Source organism: Seriola aureovittata, chromosome 9 (assembly GCF_021018895.1).
Source record: "Seriola aureovittata isolate HTS-2021-v1 ecotype China chromosome 9, ASM2101889v1, whole genome shotgun sequence".
NCBI lineage: Eukaryota > Metazoa > Chordata > Actinopteri > Carangiformes > Carangidae > Seriola > Seriola aureovittata.
Window position 1 is genome coordinate 21,595,508 of NC_079372.1, and position 11,411 is coordinate 21,606,918.

Genomic DNA, 11,411 nt, shown 5'->3' on the forward strand with positions numbered 1-11,411 from the left:
GATATGTCACAGAATGTATATACATTTAAAATATTTCTTAACAAACATGTTGTTCAGTTAAGCCTTACAATATGGCCTGGAATAATAAATTGTTTGTTGAATTCAATCATACCAATAGAAAAAGAGAGTTTCATGCTACATGTAAGGGTAGGTCTTAATCCTTGGTGAAGTGATTTGTAAGATTTGTGAGGTTTAACAAAGTGGGTTGTGTTTGCAGCCTGAGAGGAAGTGCTACCTAACAGGCTAAACTCAGGGAAAATTAACTCTATGCATTTCCTGAGCTAACAACAGTCGCCTCGGCTAAGACAGATAACCTCAATCCATCCTAAAATCAAACAGAGTATTGAGATAACGTTATGAGATTTAGCTAAATGAATTTAGGGAGATATACAATTCGTTGATGTAGATCGGAGTTTATGTCAGTCAACGAGTGCCTGAGATTACTCAGCTGTTGGTTTGCTAAATCTTCCTAGCTAGCTCATAAGCTAAATCGCTAGCTATCTAGCATCAACCAGGTTTCTAACGTTGCCTAAATAACGTTAGGTACACTCACTAACAGGCTGTATGTAAATGACAGCCTGGGTGCCTGTTATTCCGGACAACACAACTGAAAAAGGAGTGGGTAAGTGGAGTTTCGTACCTGTGTTGTCCTAACGTTAGCTGTCAAATTAATTTGTAATGTGTAGTGAGGACAGGCTTGATCCTGTGTCACTGCGGGGGAGAAAACAACACGATGTAACGTTAGCTTTATTAAATGTGAGTTGGTCATGTGCTTTTGATCATATGACACTAATGAAGCTGACGAGTAGTGTTTTACTTTTGTCTATGTTGTAAACTAATTTATAAAAAACAAGCTTTGTGTCTCAGTTGAGCTGCGTGCCTCATGTTACTGGGGATGACGTAATGTTTTCCTCCCGCCCGGTACACCGGTACCTGTGCGAAGGTTTACAGCACAAAGAAGAGTGTTGCCACTAAACCAGTGAGTCATTAGACTAAGCCCGTCAATCAGGACAGGTGGCCTCAGACAGAACAGGGACTATGATTTTGACGAAGGATTAAATTGAAAGTAAAAGTTACTGTCTCAGGCCGCCTACGAGGCGCGCTACACGATTTGTCTGCAGGCATGGATGCAGGCACGCTGCGGCGATGCTTTGGGTTAGTAACAGTTCAATATCTGTATGTATATCTATATCACTGTGCATGTGTTTTTCTAGGGATGGTGCAGCCCCAACCTGATGGCCCAATGCAGTGGGACATGTCAGGAGAGGAGAGTGGAGGGGCCCTCAGGGTCCCACCAGAGCTTGCTGCCAATGAAGTGGTGACCAGGTTGCTGGGTGATAACCAGCAGCTTAGAGGTAAGACCTAGTCCCATATTTTAAATAAATTAAGAAATATTTACTTAACTTTAAGCACAGTATATCTCAGCATTTGATATGTCCAAGCATTATTGGAATGGACTCAAAACAGCATTTTAGCAGTGGTGGTGCAGGATGGTGTTAACGGTGGAACAATAAATAGTGAGTTCAAAGTATCATTTCAAGAGAGGATAATGAGAAAGTAGTGTGTATGTGTGAGCCGTACAAAATTAGAGACATTCATTGTTTATTAGCACAAGGCCAATCGTCAACAGCAACTTAGGATCAGTGTCTTGGTTATGGACCATTCAAAATGTGGACTCAAGAAACTTCTAAACTTACTGGACCAATTGCTGTCCCCCCTGCGGCTGAGGCTTACAAGCCTTTGTAACTCTTGCCAAACAGTCGCCACTGGGGCAGCGAGTGGACATTACTAAAATGTAGTGCAACAGTAGCACAGGTGGAGATGAATCATAAAGTCAGCAAACTGATTCAGTAATGAAAGTTACTCAGCAATATCTTTCTAAAATCTATCTTTAGCCACAATAACCTACTGGTTATACCAGTAAGACCTATACCAGTTATACCAGTAAGACTGAGGCTGGAAAAATCCCTGGGTGTATCAGACTGAGAAATGTGTTTGACTAATTACTGACTTCAACATTTAATTTAAGTTGTAAAGAAAAGTCATACAGTCAGGAAACTGACTCAGTGTTATGCTATTGGTCATACCAGACCAAGGAAGGTTATAGTAACAAAAACCCTGAGTGATGGGCTGAACTGTGTTTTATTGCTGATTAGTTCACCATTTCAGTGTGTGGCAATTATCTAATAATAATAATAATAATGCTGATACTTACAGTAACAATAAATAAGAGTCACAAAACCTGTACTGTGACCCAGTAACACAGCAATGTTTATGTAATGTTTGCTAACATTAGCTACCATAAGCTAATGGTTGTACCCATAGACTGTATTGTCCCAGACCAAGTTAGTCTGTTGCAGAAAAACACTGAGTGTATTCAAAGTAACACAAATTCAATGTTTCATTTGTAAGAGGAACAATGTTTTATTTTATCGTTCAATATTTACATGGTGTCTCCTGGAAATCCCAACATTACCGATCCACCAAAAAATTAGAATAACTGCCTACTTCTAGTTTCTCATCATAATATTGGTTTAATCTGTGGCCGCCTTGTATTTGACTTTACCTGTTGTAGAACTTGTTTCTTGCTTTGACATATCAGTCTCCTATTTCTCCTTTTACCTTCACCCTTCTGTCCTCCAGAGGCCTTGCGGCGGAGCAACCTGGCCTTGCGTCAGCGCTGTGAGGAGATGGAGGGATGGCAGCGAAGGACAAGAGAGGAAAGAGAATTTCTCAGCTCTCGTTTCCAGGAGGCCAGGGCCCTGGTGGAGAGGCTGGCCCAGGAGAACCACTCCTTACAGAGCCTGGTCAGTGGTCCGACCTCCTCTTCTAACCACTGCTGCAGCTCCAGCCAAACCGAAGACCTGCAAGGACGCCCAGCCAGGAACGGTCCACTCGAAGGACCACAGGTTAGAGATTCACACTTCAGCTTCGTTTTATTTACACATTGTCAGGTGTTTTTACATTTTAACTTATTAGTTGCACCATTTCATAGCTTCCACTATTTATTGTATAATCTTGTATTGGCATGTGTATGCAGAGGTCACAGCATATATTATTTCACCTTGTTTTAGTTGCATGCTCATGTTTTGTTTACACATTGGTTCCTATTGCATCTGTAATAGTTGCTGTAATTTGGCCACATTTATAAGCACATATCTGATGTGTGGTGAAATGCAAATGTAACTCAAAAGACAGACCTTTTGAAATTTACAGCTGGAGATAACATGTGGACAGAAATGAGTGTAACAGCCAACATCATGGCTGCAGGATCCACTGCCAATGTCCACCAGGCCTTGGCATTGGCCGTTTGACTTTTTTTTACCAATGTAATTCAAGAGCAAGAGAAAAAGAGAATGAAGCAGAAAGAGAAGGAAAAAATGAAGTGACTTAAGGGAAGCAGATGGTTTTCCTGTGACTACATCTTGTCTCCTTCATCCTCTTTTCAGTTGGCAAACAACAGAACTGCGCATGACGTAGACTAGTTACTCTGCTGTGATTCAGGCAGTTAAATGTTTGTTCCGTCCCTTCTTTCTTTTATAGCCAAACTAACAACAAGGTTGTTCTCATTTACCAGCAGTCATTCTGAAGCTGCTGCACTGATGCTCAAATCATCTGATGAAATAAACATAAATACAGGTTAATGAGAGCAGAGGAGTTGTGCTATTGCACTTACTGACATTTAAAATGATCACACAGAAAGCTGATCAGGTTGTCATGAAGGTACAGCCACAAGGCATCTGTTACTACATCTAAGTGAGCAAACATGTATGTAATAAGCTTATATGTGGGAAAAACGGCTCCAAACTACATCTGCTGAAGAATAGCTGTTCTACTTCTAATATATTTCCAGTGGACATTGGACCCACGTGTTTCCGTTGTGTCTTTCAGACTCTAGATCAGCGGGACAAGAAGAGAGTTGAAGAGACGGATCAACACACACAGACCACGCCACCTCGCAGCCTGGTAAGATGTGTGAGGATGTTTTTGGTTTTTAGTTTGGATGTGTGTTGTTTATTTTCCATCTAACGGGTTTGTCCGTGTGTCTAGGGCGGTGCGAGTGTGCATAGCTCCTTGAGTAGCCCCCTCCCCACTCCCCCCACCTCATTTTCAGAGGTACTGGGGGAGGTGATGGGCAGGGAAAGTGGCCAGGTGAGATTGCTCACTGCATCCCGATGTAATTAGTTTTAGATGTCACCCCTACTTATCTGTCATCACATTCAGGAAGGTCATAAAGCCGGACTTCCTACTCGGAAAAAAGCGACTGGACAACCTGTGACTGATCACTATGCAGCATTTAAAAATGTTCCAATTACAAACTTGACACCAGCTGCATTATTATATTTACAATTGGCAGTCTAAATCTTGAGGTCGTCCAGGTTTCATCCTCTGACTTCTGAGCAGGAATGCTGGATTGAATGGATGTTGCACACCAAAAATAAATTTTCTTCCTACTTGATTAATACACAGATGCCAGCACTGTTAATAATCACCGATTGATCTTTCTTTATAATCCATCTCTGCTCCTGTAAACCTTTTGTTGGTGTTATCTTACGACTTGGTGTATTTCTACCTTCCTTCCAGCCCAGGGTGAATGTGGTTTGTCTCTGTCCACTTCCCTCCCATCATCATGTCTCTCTGCATCCATTCATCTCTGGTTCTTTCATGTTTCACGTCTTTCTCCGCAGCCTGTGGAAGGTGCAAATGAGTTCCTGCAGCTGCTGAAGAGCCATAAAGAAAAACTGGAGGAAGGGATGAGAGAGCTGAGGAGGAAGAACGAAGAGCTGGAGAGAGACAGAGAAGAGGGAGAGAAAGAGAGAGAACGGATGCGGCGCTGCATTGACCAACTACGAGCCAAACTGGCGCAGGCACAGGTGACACGACATGTAGAAACTCTCCCCTTGTAACCACTGCAGTAATGTAGTGTGACTTATAGTATGACTTGTGAAAAAAGCTTTTAAATAAACAAAAATTTTATTATAGGTCATGAAAACCTAATGAATAATTAAACATGAGGTCACTCAGGCAAGAACACTTTTCTTTTGTAACGCTGAAGCTCTGTTACTTTTCTCTGTGAACTTTACTCTTAAGTTGGAGTTGTGGGTATAAATTGGATTCTCTGAATCTTTAAGAAGTAAACACAGAAAGTCCCTCTCTGGATTAGCTGTTGTTGATCACTGTATATCTAAATTTCACTGTATCTACTTCTCAGAAAGTTTCCAGCTAACCCATCTCCCTGTCTGTTTTAAATGAAAGTGGAACTGTATTAGTTAATTGTAAATTAATCAATTACTACAAACAAAGCCATAAAGTGCACACACAAAAGCTTTTAAAATTGAAGCAGCAAAGGCTGAGATATCCTGACTTTCACTGCCTTGTATGAGTCAAGCTCCAAAATCACTGGATCCTACACGTTCCATAATTACACACATTATAGTTGATTTTGGATACAAATTTAAACTGTAAAATATACAAACATTACACAATATGAACTGAAAGGCTAAATGCTACGGGAAATACCAGTTGTAGTGAGACTAACTTATCTGCATAATGGATTTAAAATCAGCACAAGCATGTGTCTAACACTAGATTGTGTTTTAAAGTATGATCAAGCAATGTTGATTTGGATAAGATAAGATTTAGAGAACTAAGTCTCGCTCCTGTTGCTTTTCATGGCTTTTGTTTCCTCTTTGTCTGTAACTTATAGACATTCAACTGTGATCTGATGTTTTTCTGTGACCAATAGAGATATTATGATAATTGATAGACATAAGAATCAGCTGCTTTATCTGGGATCTAAAAAACTTGTATGACTGTTTTCAAAGGTGAGCAACGTTACTGAGGAGAATGTTCCACATCGCTCTGAGGCGCAGCACTCCTCTGACTGGTATGACTCAGTTTCCCCTCTAACACAGAATACTGAAACTACCAGCACTGAACTAACTTTCTGTCATTTACTGCTCTTGGACTGATTAATCTTACATGTATGTGGACACCTGCATGCTTTTAAATTTCTGCGTTTCTGCTGCTTAATAAAAGCCTGACTTCTGAGATGTCTTCTTTCTCCTCCCTCCCTCTCTTTCTGTTTCCTCTTCCAGCTCTAGCCTGGCTAAACTCACAGAGCAGCTTCAGGCCACACAGGGCAGGTGAGCCCGAAGCTCTGTGTGGCTTTCTCTCTCTCACTGTGTGCATGTCTGCCGCCTAAGCTGTCTCCTCCTCTTACTTTGTAACTCATTGTGATTTTTTATTTTATTTTGTTGTTGTTGTTTATTTGTTAATATGACATATTTTTGATTTTTTTCAAGTACTTTTTTCTGTTAAATTAAACTAGAGGCCTGTATTTGTTGTGTAACAAAACAACATTTCTACCAAGCATAACTGGAAACTCATCTTGTTTTTAGGGGGATAGTTTCAGGTGAAATAATGCAGTTTTTATTTTTGATGTGTTTTTTAATTAGAAAAAAGTCAACTTAGCAAGTTTCTTGCCAGTTTATTTCACATTAAGATATTATATTACTGGTTCACTTGACATTTCTCAATAATATTTAATGCTAATGTTGACAGCTCTGAACTGTAGCTACATAAGCTAACTTTAGCATCTCAGACTAATGCTACTGTTGACAGCTTTGAACTGTATCTGCTGTAAGCTGATTTGATAAAGAATCTAAGTACTTCTTCCTCAGCTACACAAAATGAATGTTAATTAGCTACAGCTGAGTGAATTTGCCAACCACAGTTGCAAACTTTCACTTGCTTAAAATTTGTGAGTAAACATATCTGCAGCTCTTACAAATCAAGAATTGCACACTTTCAAATTGCAATTTTGATATGAAAATGATAAATGATTACAGCCAAGGGGGTGATTCAGATAATTTATTGTAGTGAAACATATACAGTGAATTCAGAAAGTATTCAGACCCTTTCACATTTTGTTATGTTGTATGCTAAAATCATTTAAGTTCATTTTCAACCTCATCAATCTAAACTCAGTATCCGAGGAAGCCAAAACATAATTTGATACATTTTTGCTAATTTATTAAAAAAGTAAAAAATGTGAGATATCACACTGACATAAGTATTTACCACATGTTGACTCTAATCAAGGTGTAGAAACATCTCAAAGATGATCAAGAAAAATGGGAGGGACCGGAGCTAAAGTGTCTGAATACTTATGAGTCTGTTTTTTCCTGCAGGTATCGGGAGCTGGAGGAGAAGCTTGATTACCTGCAGAAGAGTTCGGCTCAGCGAGACAGAACTGAAGCTCTGCTCAAACAGAAGGACAAAGACTGTGCTCAGGTATGAACTATTAAAATCCAAAATCTTCCAACCTAGGAAGTTACAGAGTTACATGTGGTGGCGCTGTAGCAAGCAGTCTTTAAAATATTAAAAGTTAGTCCAATGCCTTAAAATGTTTTGTTTTTGCAGCTGGCCAAAGACTGTGAGGCTCTGAAAGCTCAGGCAACTTCCCTGTTAGGAGAACTGAATGAGAGACAGAGCTGCCTGGAGAAAAGCGAGCATGAACGCAAAATGTTGGAAGAAAAGTAAGTTGTTACATCATAAATATATACGGTACATAGAGTCTCCTCTGTGTTCATCTGTAGGTGTGTGCTGATGTGAACCTCTCTCTCTTAACCCGTGTGTAGACTGTGCAGTAAGCTGAAGGCCCTGCAGGTGGCAGAGCGGGAGCTGGAGCAGCAGAGGAAGCAGCATCATGTGGCCATGGACAAGCTGCTGCTGCAGACCCAGAGCCTGGAGCAGGCCCTGAAGACAGAGAGACATGTCGTCACAGAGGAGAAGTGAGTTCAGCACACACATACAAACACTGACAGCAGTGTACTGACTGGTTATTAATTGCTCCACTTAACCAACACTTGGCAAACTGCACCTGAGATTTAGGTGTTGGTCAGCAGATTTTCTCTAAACGAGAAATAAGACACAATTTTAACTAATTAAGATTAGTTAAAATTAAGGGGCTAAGGGTCCATAATAAAGCAGTGCACTTGATGTCAACTGTTTCTGCTCCTGGGTTTAGTTCAAAATTCTTGACCACTGTTACCAGCACAATACCTGTGATTTGTTGTTTTATTCTGAAAGGTAAAATTCTGTTCCTTTGTTCTCAGAAAAAAACTGACACAGCTGCAACACGCCTACACATGTCTCTTTAGAGACTATGACTCTAAACTGAAGAGTGAGGTAAAAACACACATTAACATCTTTTGCCCTCCTTAGCTTTGCTTCTTACCTTATGGACACATGTCTTAACACTGATGTGTGTGTTGTGTGTTCGTCTTCCAGGGAGGAGATCTGTGCAGCCGACTAGAGGAAGCAGAGCGAGCGCTGGCTCTGAAGCAGGATCTGATCGATAAACTGAAGGAGGAGGTGGAGCAACAGAAAGGCTCCCTGGAGACTGTTCCTGTCCTCGCTGCACAGGTACATTTACACACCTGTTCAACATCTGGAAACATCAGTGACTCATTTGACAGGTTGGGTGTATATATAGAGGAAAATTACACATTCAAATCATTGTGTTCAGTTCACTTCAAACAGCCATAGTCATTAACTTTGTAGTTAATTAGTTGCTTTTGATTAGAACATCAGAGTGATACAGCTACATATTCAAAGGAGGAAAAATGACCAAGGTCAACCTTGGAGCAAAGGATGATGATTTGAAAGAATAGTAGCAACACCACCCCCCTTGCTTACTTGGCCTTGGAGAGTGAATAAAACCTCCCCTCTCTCACTGTGTTTGCTCAGGCTGAGATCTACAAGGCAGATTTCCTGGCAGAGCGAGAAGCAAGAGAGAAGTTGAACCAGAAGAAGGAGGAGCTGCAAGATCAACTGAATCAGGCCCAGGCTGAGATTGAAAGGCTCAAACAGGATGCTGCATCACGGTAAACAAGGGGAAAAAGCTGCATAACACACGGACATTTCAGTATTTCTATTATGATAATTATTTGTTCCCTGTATGTGAGTATGGGAGGTCAGACACATCAGTCTGTCTTGCTGTGTGCTCCAGTTTGCTTTTTGGAGTGAAGTTTAGATAAAGATAATTTCTGATCCAGAGTTACATAGACCAGTGATTACTGAATTCCTCTCCCTGCTGAGGAGGCTAAAGAGACAGATCTCAACTGCTGATTAGATGCTGCATTAGTATGTTGATGTGACTTCAGTTTCATTACAGCTGCAGAGCTCAGATGCAGGGCTGTTGGCACCGATATGTCATTTCTGAAGTCATATATTTTAAATACTGATATTTCTAGGCATTTGTTGAACTGTGATTAACCATGAACGTTGTCTGTGTTCACCTCTGTAGCGCACGTATGGAGCAAATGAAGATGAGGCACATGGAGGACTTTCCACCACGGGCCCCGCTCATTCCTCCTCCACAAGGTACATTACAACCAACACACACATCTACATATTCGAAATAACATACAAATAGATTTGAAGTAATACAATTTTTTTTGTTTAAATAAGTTATTGATGTGTCCACTCTGGGGGACAATATACATTTGATTTCATTCATTCGTATATTAATACATGTATTAATAGACTTGTGATATGTTTTGTAAATAAATGTAGTGGAGTAGAAGTATGAAGTAACAGAAAATTGAAACACAATTAAAGTACAAATACCTAAAAATTGTACTTTAGTACAGCATTTAAATGTAACCACTTTCATTTTGAATGTATTTATAAATGTATTCTTTCCATTTTTTTTCTCATCTTTTCTTTCTCTTTTGCCTTTAGGTGTGTTCCCCGGGCCAGCTTTTAACACAGTGCCCCCTGCCCCCTCATTCCGCAATCAGGGTTTGGTACCAGTCGGTGATCAAGGAGCAGCTGGAGCTGAGGAGCTGCCAGATTTATGTTGTCCAAAGTGCCAGTACCAGGCTCCAGATATGGACACACTGCAGATACATGTCATGGACTGTATACAGTAACATGAGCATAGTTCAGCACACCATGACGCCAACACACACATGCAGACATATACACAGTATATTTACGTTTTTGAAATTCAGCGCGTTTGCTGCCAGCTCCGGGCACAGCCTGGAAAAACGTATTTGGTTGTTGCACCTTACTCTCTCACACACACACACAAACATAAATACATTCTCCATTTTAAAAGTTGAATATGTTGGAATCAAAACAAGTGGCAATCAGATAACAGTATAAACGAGTGCAAAACGAGAACAACAGCAAGATAATCAGCACGGTATTTTCCTAGAACTGCTCCACGGATTCGGTTTCTGCTGTAGCTTTTCCATTCCGCAAACCAATCCTCTTCTCGTCATCCTTTTTGTCTCCCAGCCCCCGTTTCTTTTATTTCCCCTCTTCCCGTGCCTTACCTCTGGCACACTGATGCACCTCCACCAGTATTTGTACATGATCCCCTGTTTTCTTGCCTCAGTCCCATTTCTAGTCTCTCTTCACTGCAGTGGCATGCTGGCAGCTGAGGAGGTGACTACGTACTGGGGACTAAGCATGTATCCTTTGACTGCATCATCCATGTTGTACACATCGGTAATCATTGGTCCTAAAGTGATGCCATGTCAAAAACGGGGTACTTCTCTTACTTAAAACACATGACAATGTGAATAACCTAGTGAGCTTTAAATAATAAATTATATTTAAATATGTTTTGGTCATAAATGTTGCTTGTCTACATTACCTCAAAACATGTATTATTACGTATTAGAGATGGATTTACTCTTGTTGAAAAAGTAGCCATTCTCTGTGTTCTGTGCCTGTGTACACCTTTGACTGCACCACTGCTTTATTATCTCTGATGATAGACCTGACCCATAACCCAACACAGCCCCCCCTGTGGCCCTGATTCTGTCTGATCTTTACCTGTGGCTCCTAGCTATTTATCTTTCTGAATGTAAGCACATTGAAGTTAGTTCACAGTTTGTGTGAATATCGTCTGTAATTGGAGATCATTCGGTGCAAAGAATATGGTTTGAAATTGTTAATGATTTATGAAATAAATCAGTTACTCATTTGCCCTTTATGTGTGTTCTGTCATGTGTGTCCTGAGAGTAGTACATGTGGAAAGAACAATATTTAATGTAGTTACAAAGACTTTATTATTCAGAACATTTTGCATTTAATCTTATTAAAACATTGAAAATAGAAGAAACAATCAATCAAAACTTCTGGATTAAGATATATAATAGAGATATGGACAAAATATATAAAATAAAATGCAACATATAAATAAGGACAATGAAATAAAAATACAGCAGTGATTACACCTTACAATGAGAGTACATAGTGACGTACAACTGTCCTGTGCTGCGTCAAGTTGAACAACGAGAGAGAGGGACCAAATTAATCAATTACGCCTTCAAAATAAGACGTTTGCTACTAAACCTCTGGCGTATATGCCTTCGCTATGGGTTAAAATG

General features: G+C 40.2%; 1 protein-coding gene across 4 annotated transcripts; it reads left to right on the forward strand.

The window, feature by feature from the left end:
• The first annotated feature begins 260 nt into the window (after positions 1-260).
• ikbkg (inhibitor of nuclear factor kappa B kinase regulatory subunit gamma) lies at positions 261-11,014 on the forward strand. Of its 4 annotated transcripts, XM_056384937.1 has the most exons (16): positions 261-622; positions 1,215-1,355; positions 2,644-2,909; positions 3,892-3,966; positions 4,051-4,152; positions 4,689-4,874; positions 5,826-5,887; positions 6,099-6,146; positions 7,194-7,296; positions 7,426-7,541; positions 7,644-7,796; positions 8,121-8,193; positions 8,296-8,430; positions 8,755-8,891; positions 9,314-9,390; positions 9,751-11,014. In XM_056384937.1, exons 1-16 carry the CDS (start codon positions 571-573, stop codon positions 9,939-9,941), a joined length of 1,917 nt encoding a protein of 638 aa, XP_056240912.1. In that variant the 5' UTR covers positions 261-570; the 3' UTR covers positions 9,942-11,014. The 4 variants fall into 4 exon arrangements, with proteins under 4 accessions (XP_056240912.1, XP_056240913.1, XP_056240914.1 ...); XM_056384938.1 differs by lacking the exon at positions 6,099-6,146 and having other exon boundaries at positions 262-622; XM_056384939.1 differs by lacking the exon at positions 4,051-4,152 and having other exon boundaries at positions 262-622.
• The last annotated feature ends 397 nt before the right edge of the window (positions 11,015-11,411 follow it).